Genomic DNA, 14,442 nt, shown 5'->3' on the forward strand with positions numbered 1-14,442 from the left:
AGATGAAAAACGATTCACAAATACAAGTTTATTTCAGCTGTTGTATTTAAATGAAAACAACTAACAACAGACACAGTTTTAAAGCATTGCAACAGCACAACGAACTGAAATCAAAGTAATTTACAACTAGCTTAAGTGTGCTGAATGTCTGCAATCATTCAGTCAGTGACGACTGCACAAAACGTGCAAACTAATGAAAACATTATAAACTGTTACAAAATGATGAACAAATGTAGTTTAGGCATAGGTTTGTGCAACACTGTAAAATATTTACCTTTTTTAAAATATCCCATTAAACCTGCTGAGATACAAGGAGCGTGAACTGAAATTCTCAGTTCCACCTGGTTCCACGCGCATGTCCGGGAAACTCATGAATATTCATGTATGTTCCGCCCACTGAAACCGAAAATCTCGGAAACCAAAAATCTCGTAACACCGGGTACTCTGTACCACCGGTACTTAAGAAAACCTGGTACCGTAACGTTTTCATTTTTAGTACCGACTTGGTACCGAAATACCGGGTCTTTTGACAACACTAAACTGTACCATCATTTATTGAACAATGGACTGCTGTGATTTACTTAATGCAAAAGAAGTGCAACTTAGTAACATTTACAAAGCACATTTTTAGCACTAGGTGTTTATGGTACACAGTTTGAACTGATTCTATAGGAGCATCAAGCTACTGACACCTTCAACAAGCTGGATGACTGACACAGCACAAATCACTACCGCAGTTATGATAACGACAAGTAGGCCCTGTCAGTCATTGCCAGACAGGAGACCACAGCAGTCACAGGAGTCAGATGTCTGAAAGCAACATGTTTACAGCTGCTACAAAAACCAGAGCACCATATTAAGACAAAACAGAAAGACAATTTGAAAGCCTTAACATTTTTTACCGCACAGCAAAAATTGCAGGAGCAGCCACTGTCAAAATGGCTGACAGGAGCATATTACAGAATCCTTTCAGTCCAAAAAAAAGTTTTCATTTCTGCCTCAGATGCTTGGTGAGTATAGAGCGTTATCTAAGTGACATGAGACATTCCTTTAGAGAAGTGAGAAGATACTTCTAATTCACTGGATCTGTCATTTTACTCTTGAGAATAACGTAACACGAAAAATCAGTAAAGCACACTGTTAAATAAGATTGACTCTAGTGGTGAATTGAAAACAGTGGTGAAAATGTAATGACGCTCTAAGCAAAACTTCACACAATATGGCAAACAGGCCTGGATGTGTGAAAAAAATGAGATCTCACAGAAAGCTCTCACACACAAACCTTTAAAGAAAGTTTTTGAACAATTCTGCACTAAACAATGACAGAACCACAAGGGAAAGCCTTATAACCCTACAAGAGTTTAAATGTAGAGCAACTAATGAATATTTTCATAGTTGAATAATTGGTGATTATTTCTTAGATTTAACAGACAAAATTTCAAATATTCTGTTGTTTTATTGAATCTATGTAAATGTATGAAGGTAGGATAAACACACGCATGTAAAAACAAAAATGTAAAAAAACCATACAATATTTTTTTATTTTTTTAATAGATCAGTCATTGCAACAACCCCCAAAAATAAGTAAGGTAAATAAGTACCCTTACAAAGAAATACATTTTTTTTGTTATGGTAAGCATGTTTTTTCATTAAAGGGGTCATATGATGCTGCTAAAAAGAACATTATTTTGTGTATTTGGTGTAATGAAATGTGTTTATGCGGTTTAAGGTTCAAAAAACACATTATTTTCCAGAGCGGCGTTATGCAAATTTTCCCAGATAGTGACGTAGGTATGTGGGGGCGTGTTAGAACGAGCCGTTTTAGGTAGGTGTGGCTGACTCTTAACTTTTATAAAGAATATCTCTTTGGATTTGAGACTTTAGTCTTTGCAACTTTACAGATCTTCTTTATGCACCAAGAGCTTGTAACACTCCAAAGAGAAAGGAAAAATTGAAATCGCATCATATGACCCCTTTAAGACTTGAAAGATTTACAAAAAGTGATCCAAGACAAATGGTGAGTGTCAGACTCTTCCTGATCTCTTCATCTAACAGAATGAGAAATAAAGGTCAAAGTGGTGACGAAAGAAATTACTTTTTATTTCTGGCCGAGACAGACGTCTGGTACATGACCTTATCATGTGCTTTTCCTCAAAGAATTAGTGTCATATCTAAAGACTGAATCAGTTCAGGTTTTTTTTTTGGGATCTCTGCAACAAAAAGGTTAATCCAAGAGGCAATTATCTTTATTGGGCTTGGCCATCCATTAGCATGCACAAAATCAATTAAATCAATAGCCTGTTTTCAGCTCCATCAACAAGCTTCTAATAGAGTCAACTGTACGAGAGACTTACATTGAAAGGGTTTCAGTAGCTAGACCGGTCTTGGCTAATGACATTTACTTAAATACTAAAGAGGGGGTGGGGAGCTCTTCTGCAGCGGATGGTTAATGTTTAAGGAGGAGAGCTACACAATAAAAGACATCTGGATCCTGAGCACTTAGGATATAAAGCTTGATACTCTACATTAGAAGCAACTGAATAATAAATGTTTGGATGCTGATTCTTCTTCAGTAATCAGAAGGAAAAGCTCAGATCATCATCCAGATACCAGAATGAATTCAAACAGGGTCCATGGTTTTGTGACACTGAAAGCAAAAGAGAGGCCACATGTGTCGATGAAAGACAGAGTGGACATGCTCGACAAAATTGCAAGAAAAAAAAATGAATAAAACACAGGTGCTGAATAATTCATTCTGTATTGCTGCCTAAGTTCCACATGAATGCCCACAGCAACTTATGCTCTAGTCCGAAAGCACCAGGGAACCAAATGGCTGGAGTACATCAGAAAACCAGAGGGGAACATGGGGAACAGAGAGACAGTGCACCAAAAAAAATTGTGTTGGGTAACCATATAAACCACTTAAAGTGGCAAACACTCTCCAAGTCAGCCCACACACAAGCTAGAGAAAGCTAGAAGCCCTGACCACAAATACCCCAGCATTTGTTTCCGATGAGGACGGGAAGGAATACAAGGATGCATAAAAGCTAAGTAAACAATTACAGTATTCAAGGGTTATGCCAGTTCAGTCTCAATGGTGGAGGAGATGTATATGTGCTAAAAGCATCCTATAAGAAATGGGTCAAAGTCTGACGCCCAGCCATGATTAATTGATTTATCAAATTTTTCTTCCCGTCTTGTAGAAGAACCTATGCTCTGGAGGTAAAATTCTTGTTTTGGTGCGAGTCAATTGCCATAAAGTCATGCCCAATATCGTGTCAGCGCTACAGTGGCAACTACTTTAAAAACTATGGCTGTGCAATTAATCGCATGCGATTGTCATGCGCATCTCGTCAGTAAAGCCGGTTCCGTGATTGGTAGTAAATCTCCATCACCTGCTTTCAGATGGAGCGGCATTTAATACACAGAGCCGTAGTTCACTTACAAGCTAGGCAATATCGCATTCATAATCGCAGATGAATCGCATTCGATTATAAACGCGATACTGCCTAATTGTCAGTGAACTACGGCTCCGTGTAGTAAATGCTGCTCCATCTGAAAGCAGGTGATGGAGATTTACTACTAATCACGGAACCGGCTTTACTGACGAGATGCGCATGACAATCACATGCGATTAATTGCACAGCCCTATTAAAAACGCAGTCTTGTTCTTGCTTTTCTGTGGGGAAACATTTCAATGGCTGCACCCATCATCACTGCAAAGCGCAAGAGAAAGGGGGAAGAACAGAGATGCAACATGCGGCAGATTTTCAGCAAAGGCTTTCTTTTTTTCTTTGATGCGGTGAATGATGCTCACCCAGACACAGAGCAAAGAAGATGCAGGTTAAAAATAAGTCATTGAATAAAAAAAACCTTACGCGTGCGTCCCCTCCATCACATAGCAGATGAAACGATCCCGAAGAGCCCCATCACACAGCTCACCCAGAGCTTATCTTAAACAGCCCTTTTTCTTTGAGGCAGCCAACGACAAAGAAAGTCACAGATCAAATTCTGCCTGACGGGAAGCTGAAGGGAGCGCTGGACTAAATAAGGTTACACATTAGGAGTTTGGGAACCTGGAAGAGACAAACAAGCAGCTACTTCGCAATACCTGTGAACGTGAGATTACCTGGTTTGACATTGCGGTTTGTCTTGGACAACAAATACGAACAAGCACATTCTCAGTTGCACAGAGATGTTGTGCCACAAGCTCAAACCTCGCTTTCAAAATATGTGCAGATAGTTATGATGGTAATAGCACAGTTCTGATAGCATTTAGCCCATGATGAATTGCAAAACCAACCTATATTATACATATTAGTGACCTTGCTCTCATACCTGTAGTGAAAAATAATCACAGAGGAACAATAATCTGGACTGGCGATTACTCCTCTTTTCAGACAAGATAGTCAAGGTCAGGCTGACCAAATCATACATAATTTCTGGATCACCAAATGGCTGGCCTTATAGCATACCTGATACATTATCCTTTTTGGCTATAAATTTTAATGTACTGAAGCTGTATTATAAATAAATGCTTTGGGACAAATTACCTCTGATTTTAGACAAGATAGGCCTTGAGATAACTGTGATTTTTGTATATTTTAAAATTCAAATGATATTTGCCCGCAAAAAAGGCAATTATAAGTATACATAGAAATACCATTATGTCTCAATTTCCTTTTCAGGAAACCACTATGCGAGTGTTAGAAATGAACTCGGTTAATATAGGCTGGGTTCCAAAAATAAAAAAGAGAGAGAGAATGACAAGAGAATTAAGACTAAAGCAGACCAAAGAGATAAATATTTAAAAATGTGTAATATCATTCTTGTAATTCTACCCACGTGCGATCATTTTAAAGCCTTACAGAAAATCATATTTCTTTCTATATGATTTCAAGTATGGGTAAATTATCTCTTATGGTGTTTGTGTGTTAAATGTACTCAGAAAGAGACATGAACAAAATGGATAATTACATCGCTAATCACAATAATTTGTATGACAATTAATCAGTCAAAATTTTATCACGTCAGCCCTAGAACAAGTAAACAATCCATTTGCACATCTGAAAGACATGTTCCTGGAAAAATCTTAATGTCAAACCCTGCGTAGGTCTAAAAGTTCCTGAAATGAAAGTTCTGATTCATTTTTAAAAAGAACTACTTTGCAATCCTTGACATCAAATTATTTATAGAACATGAAAAATGTTTAGAATTAAAGGTTACAACCACTGACACAAAAAAAACAAAAACAATATCCCTCAATGTCATCTAAGTGAAAATAGATTATCACATAAAGCACTTCAAGGCCCTTTCAACCTTTTTTTTTTTTTTTTTCATTTTCAAGTCTAGAACTAGCATCAGAGTGGGGAAGTCAAAGCTGAACTTTACCCTACATTCTCTAAACATTCATACATGTCTTATCTTACGAGACCTTGGAGTAAGTAATAATTAAACCATTACTTCCAGTGCAAGGAAAAACATACTGCATCAATAAATATGTTAACCAAAGCTTGTCGACACTACGCTAGGGTGTTATGGGTGGTTTTTAACATATTACATTGTGGTTGCTAGGGTGTTGATTAATGGCCCAGGTTAAAAAGAATAATTTCCTCTGTCAAAATATATCCATGAGATTTTTACAGTTTTATCATCCATTACTAGATAAAAATCTTAATAGTGGTTACTTAGAAAAGTAACAGGCACATCTGTCCTGTCATACAGTGGGAGTCAATGGGGTCCAAAACAAGCATTCTTTGTCCAGGGTTACCCTACCTTTCAATATTTTTTAAAAAGAATTTAATACTTTTATTCAGCAAGAACTTTCAACTTTAATAACAATAATAAGAAAATCTTTAAGCATCAAATCAGTATTCACTGTATTTTTGATCAAATAAATCCAGCCTTGGTGAACATAAGATACTAAAAAAAAAAAAAAACGTATCAACCCCAAACTTCTGAATAGTAGTTTACATAAACATCCCTTTACTGTGTTCAAGAAACAGTAAAAATTATGCTTGCCACTATCACACCCTACAAATCTAGCAAATCAAAGTACATTTCTTACATTAGACTTCATTCTCAGCTTGGCCAGATGCCGTCTGCACCCCCCCCACCCCCACTTTTCTACAACAGCGACAGCTCAGGCACTGAACCATGAAGTATCATGGAAGCCCACAAACAAGGGTCGCCAGCGTCTCTGTGCGGCCTTTTGTTTGAAGCCTTCCAGAATTCAAAAGCTATGGCAGAAATCAGGCTTGTCTCACTGTTGTGAATCTGAGTTCTGAGGAGGGAAAACATGGGAACTCTGAAGGGGGGAGGGGGAAGTCGTTTCAGAGCTTTTGGCAGAGGAAGGGGGTTCCTGTGGGGGATGAGAAGGGGCCGTGGTGTCAACAAGGCACAGGCTGCAAAAGAATCTAAGCAAACTTTCGCACAAAGGAGCCCCTCAGCGCCCGGGGGCAAGAGAGCCGTTTCACTGGAGAGGTAGTCAAATCAAACCATAAAACGGTTTGGGCGCGAGCCATTAGATCAGCTAGCACTTAAACAAAACGCTCTTTCTATAGCAGCCCCCCACTGTCCTACACAGTCTCCCAGTAGACTTGCATGTATGACACACACAAAGAAAAATGTCTACAAAGAATTTAAGCAAATCCTCTTCAAATTCCTCAGAACGGAGCTGACCATCAATGAAAAATGTTTGTTTTCGTTTCTCGCGGTAATGAAACGGCCGAACAGTGAGAGCTTTGTTTCAAAAGGGCCAACATTTAGTGTGATGGAGTCCATGATACGACTCTAATAAAAGGCAACAAGTCTTGCGAATTACCCTGAAGCTGTAAAAAGTCCCTAACCTTCTGGGAGAGGGCTGGCTTTTTGATGACCCAGGGCAAAAGAGGGCCAATCCTGTGGTCTCTTTAAAATTTAAAAGCAGATTTCAGTCGGGCTACAACAATATTTCATGTTTCAGCTGAAATGGTGACACACAAAGTGTATTTAATCCTAAAGATCAATTATGCTTTATCTCTTATATACTTCGATGAAGACTGGACTACACAAAAATCTACTGTACCTCTATTATAATTGCGCATGTAAACATACTTTCTAACAGACCAAGTCTTTAGGTACAAACGTAAGAACTTGAAGGGATCAAACGTTCCTCACAGCAGTGCAAAAACACACCTTAAGAAACATCTTAAACACACAAACGTATGACAACACACCCTGCAGTACGATAATAGGCCTGGATCTCCAGCTTCCTTCATGCTTTCATCTACAACAGTGCGCAAAAGAAAGACGAGTACTTGCTCCAGAGAATAAACAAACCTCACACAATGTCTTAATATCATCTGTATCATCTCTGAGAGTCAATCCAGCACTAAAAGTCAGCATTGAAAAGAAATCCATTCAGCGTAAATGTATTTACAGTCAATAAGTCATTCTTAACATTGTTATATGATCTGACATCTTTTCAAAATCATCTGCGACTAAAACTGCTAAGAAAAAAAAATCATTGCTATGGCTATACAGCATTTAACAGCACTACACGACACCTGTGTCTCCAAGCATCTGACTGCTGTAGACATGTTTTCATACGTCCCAAAATGAGTGCGAAGCTGAATCTGACAAGTCTGGTATTGAGGAAGGCTGGATTGCTTCTTTTAGCACGTAATTAGCATGCAAACTGCTGTGTTAGGCTGTGAGGCTGATCTACAGACGGCAAAAACCACAGCGGTGGTGCAGACTTTCTCCCTTGAGAGCTGGATTAAAAGGCCACGGCTAATACTGGTGGCTAATGGTCACAGGGGAGCCCAGCACCCTCAGGGCCTATCATCCACCACCTCAGCACTGATGTCACAATTTCAGCTGCCACACGAGCAGACAAATGTCTCAAGACTTAAAAAAAAAAAAAAAAACTCCTACGTGAGTGAAACCATTGGCTAGTCCTTTATTGTACACTATCATTTAAAGGTTGATGTAATAAAGAAATTAATACTTTTATTCAGCAATGATGCATTAAATTAATCAAAAGTGACAGTAAAGACATTTATAAATAATGTTATAAAATATTTTAAGCAATAAATAAACAATGTTCTTTTGCACTTTCTATTTATCAAAGAATCCTGAAAAAATGCATTATGGTTTCCTCCAAAATACTAATAACACTGATAATATAAAATGTTTCTTGAGCACCAAATCAGTTAAAGACTGGAGCAATAGCAGCAGAAAATTCAGCGTTGCCATCAAAAGAATAAATTCAATTATAAAATATATTCATATAGAAAACAGTTATCTTAAATTGTAATAATATATCACAATTTTACTATTTCTTTATAATGAAATAAATGCAGCCTTGGTTGAGCATTAGAGACTTCTTTAAAACAATTTTTTAAAAATCTTACTGAACCTACATTTTTGAACAAAAATGCATAATAATGCTTGACATTGGAAGTAATTTAAATCTCTTACTGAGTTGGTGGGGAAGTGTTTATGAACACTTTACATTCTTTTAGAAAGCGATATGTAAATATGCACCTCAAAAAGACATGCCTTCCCAGAGATGCCACTCAACTGTGAACCAATCAATGGTCTGCTCTGCAAATTTCTTTGAGAAGATGTGTGATCTTGGCAGGGCATGGAGAGGAAATTAAAGATGCTTTTCCAATTCTAAATCCCACTTATTAATTCATACTCTTCAAGAGCTCATTGACAGGCTTTGGATAAAAATAATCTTTTTGCGTCTTGTTTTCTCAATTACTGCCAGTTCTATCGCTATGGCTTGTACTAGCTTTTAACATGCAGAATTTAACTACAAAGCATGCTAGTTTTTTCCCCAGAGTCAGTTGTAGTTACCCTTAGTAATAATAATAATAATTGACTTTCACCAGTTTAGACTGCAACAGCCGTTTCCAAATCTGCCTGGTGGTCTTTTTCTGTGGCCTAAGGGAGTGTTCCTGTGGTAATCCCACTGAAAGTGGGTCAATGAGTCGGGGGACGGAGCTCCCAGACAGGGATGGACAAAACAGGGGGGTGGTGACCACCCACACAAACATGCACAAGAAACCTGGGGCAATATCTAGGCCTCAACCTGGTCAACATAAAAAATTTACTTGCAGCAAATACCTTCAAAGCTCGTCTAGGAAACATTTTTAAACTATACACAGACACACACAAATTACCTCCTCGCTTTAACATGCAATTTATCCGATGCTGTGATCAGATAAATCCAGCCCAAGCACATTATGCACAGAAATATATAATCAACCAACAGTAATTAAGCAGAACTCTATTCGGGATAATTAACTCACATTAGCATTTGTCACACAAGCTCGGGCCACTACTTTATCTGACTGAGGTAAGATCATGAAAAATTCATGATTTAATAATGTGACAACAGAAACAGTGGGAAAGAGCAGAGAGGAGTGCCTCATATTAAAGAAATTAAACTACAGTATTCACTACAGACCTTTCAAGACATTAATGCAATTTCATCCTATTTATGTATAAATACAAGTATAACACTGACATTCACTGCACATGCACCGGCACAAAGCCATCCCTCAACTAGAGGTGGGGAAACAAGTTTGTTTTCTTTTTTCCAATGTGTTCTTGGAATGATTAAAGCCTATGTCTGTGGGCAGGAATAAGAGATGTTAAATTTGGTCCTTACAGTGTCCTTGAGTAGCCTGGTGAGCAAAAGGCCCACAGAACAGTTAATAAAGTCTGAAAAATCTGGTTAGGTATTAACGAAGGAAAAAAGAGAGTTATTACAGATACCGTGAGGGGAAAAAATTTTGACATTGCAAATATTACCCTTCTATATCTATGCAGTGACTCATTTTCCAGGAAACTAGATTTATACAATTTAATAGGACCAAAAAAAAAAAAGTTTTAGACTATGAAAGAGTCTTATACCAGACTGAATATCATTTGCAGCAGGGGGATTTGAAATCATTTCCTTCATCTGTATCAGATCAATGTGACGACATCCACAAATCACATTGAGGCAGATTGGATTTCCTCCACTCTCCCAGCTGGGGCAGTGACCAGCGCTGTGCTTTGTGACACAGTACTGAATGAATCTATTGTTTAATAACGCTTGGCACTGCGGAGTTATTCCAGCTTGGTAAATTCCAAACCGTGGCATGGAGGAATTTCGATCTCAGGGCCAAGTCTCAGCTACAAGTCTGGCAGGCTCACTGTCAGACCACCAGTGCCTGAAGCCATTCAGATGCAAGTCAATAAAAAAGCTGGAAAATCATGCAGTCGTAAAGGTAAATCTGCAAAAAAAAAGCTCAAATCCTTTTGGGTAATTAATATGGAAGCAGAAGTATAATCTAAGTAACCTGAGATTGCCAAAGAAACGTTGTCAAATGGTGAACAACAACCTACCAAACAGAAAAAATAATAATAATAATTTTGCAGACCCGTGTCAGCTGGGTCATTTTTGCATGGCTCAGCTCGCTCATGTTCCAAACAGCTGTTCTGTCTTACACACACGCACACACACTTACACCACAATTAGCAGCACCACATCCTGCTGAGAAGCACCTCAGCAGCATCATGGGAGGGAGAAACATGCCAAAAATATCTGCACACCGACCAACATTAGTGCCATGACTAACCAGGAGTGGGCTAGAGCAGGAGGAAGAGCGCTGACTACCTCTAGGTGCGGAGTCTGAAATCCCATTAATGAGCACTCAGGCTGTTTTGAAGTGATATGCGCCAGGTAATTACTCTCACAATGTACAGTGAAATTATCAGTGAATTCTAACGGACTGTGATTCAGGGTGCTTGACTATGTAATCCATTCACTTTTAGAAAATGGGCAACAGATCAGGGAAGTGAAAAGTGGATTATTGATTAACTTCTATCTGTTTAATCAGAAATCAAGCTTGTATAAAGACCGGCAGGGCTAACGGCTAGCGTGATGGATCTACTTGTGAGCGTGTTAACATTTCAGGACAAAAAAAAGATTCCAATTACGGTTTATTTACACTGGGTCAGCTTTCTAATTATGCAAGGTCATATGCCCGTTCTCTCTGTTGAGAGAGCATTATATTTCGAGCATATGAGACGTGTCCGAACATATCTATGATTAGGGTGAAATTCCCATGGTGGATGTGTTTTAAAATCAGTGCAATTGAGTTAGGATATAAAAACAGAAAGGATTACAGCTCGCTACTGTACCTGGGAATGTCTCTGTCATGTAAACGGCTTTCTAAAGCAATAAAAGTGTTTCGTAATCTGGTGTAAAAACACATACCCAGGGAGCCCTGCTTGTCTCCATGGCACATGAAGCACCGCTTCAAAAATATTCAAGATGACACAACTCACTGAAACAGCTCGCATAAAAATGGCACATTGCTGGGTAAATTGGACGGCGTGACGCATTACTAAACATCTTTGAAGTGGTTTATATTACAGTGGCCAACTCATATTCTGTGTTATTATAATCACAACAGCAAGAAAGTGTAATTATGAAACTCCACAAAACGATTAAACATCAAGTAGTACTTAGTATTTATGTAATTAGACTGTAAACAAAGTAAATTGTGACCCATTTGCAACAAAGCCAACTGAATACAACTTTCCCAGACTAAACTTTACCATGGAAACCACAGTTTCTTAAAATATCACAGGCTTTTTTCATTGCGCTTTACCTTGTGAGAACCTTCTTCTAACTAAAACCTCAGGTTAAGGCCACGAATAACTTAAGCAAGGTTTCACATTTGTAATTTTGAAACAGGTTTCACACCGCATTTAACCCTGGTTACGAATCCCAGTTCCGCCAAATTATGGTGCCAAAAGAGTGCGAGGCGATACGGTACTAGAATGTCACATTGAGTTGTTTAGCAACAGACAACCAATCAAATGCCTCAGGGTTTACCTAATTAGATATTCATGCCCTCTGTAAAGTTGCAGACACTTTCGCGCGCTGAAGGAAAACGTTAAAAATGACGATGATTTTTAATAACTTAACACGTTATTAGAAACTGAGAGCAATAACATTAGTTGGATGAATAGCCTACAGCACGCGATTCACACACCGTATAGCCTATTCATCTAATCAATGTTACTGACATATTCAAAAAGTAACAAAATAAAAAGCACAGTTCTGTCATTTTGACAGCTGTGGTTAATAAGTTGTAGTGTGGTAGGCTATTTGTGAAAATTACAGTCAGAAAAGACTACATTGCGATCAGATGAGAAAAACAGAAGTTTGAGAACTCACTTGTCATACTCGGCGTTGTCCTTGTCACATCGCGCGTCCTTGTGTTTCTGCCAGTCTTTGCCATGTTTGCAGGTGGTGAGGAGAACAACATCCTCCGCGTTATGAACATGATATAAGGCATTCCTCGCGTCCGAGCCGATGCCGGTCAAATAGCGTTTCCCCTTAAATACCAACATATACTTTCTAAAAGGTGGAATGGTGTTGTATTTCAAGTACCCCCTGTCCCCACCGGTTCTTGGGTGCTCCTTGGAGAACAAGGGGATGGATACGTCAAAGTTGGGTCTGAAGTTCTCGGTGCTGATGCTCGCTTTGGCCAGCATGGCCTGACCGATGTCAAAGCCCAAGTCTTCCGTGTAGTCGGGCCACGTGCCCGAATACAAATTAAATATGAGGTGATTTCTACCATTGTTCCACAGAGGCAAGCTCTGCACCTTGGTTTTGAGATTGTGTACGTATTGTGGCGATAACTGGTCTCGGTCAAGAGTGTCCAAGCTCAGGACGAACAGACACGCTTGACCAGGGTCAGAAGTGTAAAACCTAGAGCCCTCGACGGTGGATAAAATGTTCTGGTAACTTTCCGAGATCTTCTCGCCCTTCTGCTGCGGGTACACGTACACTTTGAATCCGTTCCTCTGACATAAGGAGAAATCGAAGCATGATTGCATGCGGCACCTTTTGCCCTTGTAAACGCTCGAGTTAACGTCTCTCTTCTGCCTGGGCGATATGTGCACGTTATATTCCTCCGTGTCCGAATGGTCCCACGGGCTTAAGTGTTGTAAGGGATCCGAGAAGTGTGGCCACGGCTGCTCGGGACGACTATATCCATGCCGGCTCCTGGACCCCGTGGCCGCCGGACCCGGGACCCCTCCTCCAAAGTAAAAGAGCAGAACCAGAAAGGCGCCAGTCAAGAGCGAGATCAGATATCGTTTTTTGGCCTGCATGTGTCCTGAAGGCCAGATCGCGATGTTTGCAAATAAATCTCAAGCGGTTGGAAGTTTGTCTCTCAACACCACCTCCTCCAGCTATAGTACTGCTCCGCCATCTTCCAGCCTGCGAGGATTTACAACTCACGTCTTCCCTCTTCAGATTCCGATCACCGAACAGCAAGCGATTGATCCAGCGCATGTGGGCGATTTTACATCGGGTTCCTCGCTCTCCCTCGTCTGTCTAGTAGCAACATTTCACAGGGCAGCCGTAACAGTAACCGTACCTGTTAAGATCATCATAAACACACAATCAGGTATGCTTACTCGCGGACTTAGTTTCCCCCCGGTGGAGTAATGAAAATGCAACCTTTGTTGACAGGACACGCGCTAGATAAATGCGTCGCACGGTCCGGCTCGCACTGGAGAGTTGCGGCGGCACCGACTCATGGAGTTCGTCTTTGGAGAGCAGCGGGTCCCACTGGAAAAGACGGAAAGTCGTTAATAATACTCCGACCGAGGTTTATCTCCGATGCTGTGGCGTTTCCGAACCGCACGTCCAGACTTAACTAAAGCCCACCGCTCGAAGAGTAACTCCATTCACCTCCGAAACAATAATATAAAGGGGCAGTTCACCGGAACGACGGTAACCTTACAAATCCCTTCATTTCTCTTATCCCTGCGCTCTCCGTGGACCTTCACACACGCAAGAAGTAGATTTCTTCTTCATCAGGACACCGGCTCTGGAAAGCGGCGTTTCCCTTATGGCGAAAACACGATGACAGTGAGCGAGTTTCACAGGATGTTTCCTTAACAAATAAAATCAACTGAGTTCCTTGATCCGCAAGCCCAATCACCTATTGCTCAGTTGTTCCGATTGTTACTCTGTTACATTCCAATCCCGACACGACGTCAGTGTGCGTGACGTCCCATCATGGTGCATCGTGCGTTTTCATTGGACAGAAGAACCGGATGGGGCGGGGCATCGACAGCACCCATTCATTCCCAGTGCCGAGCATCTCACTGAATGTGGATGGACTTCTAACCACTCTGACCACTGCACATTAAAAATTGACACAGTTTTTAATGTAGATGTTTTCTTTTAACTCAGCTTTCACTGAATAATTTTGCTATATAATAACATCCTTACGTCAGAGCAAGATTCGTTCTTCTAAACATAGATAGACACTTATTTAAATTGCATTGAAACATGAATGTAAATTATATTGAAGGGCGGTGGGAGGTGTGGGATTATTTTTCCTTATATTTTTCTCTAGTTTCCCTCTTCCA

General features: G+C 39.9%; 1 protein-coding gene across 2 annotated transcripts in view; it reads right to left on the minus strand.

The window, feature by feature from the left end:
* Positions 1 to 14,222, minus strand: part of ext1b (exostosin glycosyltransferase 1b) — a 75,526-nt gene extending 61,304 nt beyond the window's left edge. The window contains exons 1-2 of one of the 2 annotated variants that reach the window (XM_016441930.1): positions 13,523 to 14,222; positions 12,230 to 13,439 (exon numbers count right to left, since the gene is read on the minus strand). In XM_016441930.1, the coding sequence (XP_016297416.1) occupies positions 12,230 to 13,170 (941 nt within the window). In that variant the 5' untranslated portion in view covers positions 13,171 to 13,439; positions 13,523 to 14,222. Of the gene's footprint in view, positions 1 to 12,229 lie in introns of both variants that reach the window. The other variant, XM_016441929.1, reaches the window with a different exon arrangement.
* Positions 14,223 to 14,442: the final 220 nt, after the last annotated feature.

Source organism: Sinocyclocheilus anshuiensis, unplaced genomic scaffold (genome assembly GCF_001515605.1).
Source record: "Sinocyclocheilus anshuiensis isolate Anshui unplaced genomic scaffold, SAMN03320099.WGS_v1.1 scaffold195, whole genome shotgun sequence".
Classification (NCBI taxonomy): Eukaryota; Metazoa; Chordata; class Actinopteri; order Cypriniformes; family Cyprinidae; genus Sinocyclocheilus; species Sinocyclocheilus anshuiensis.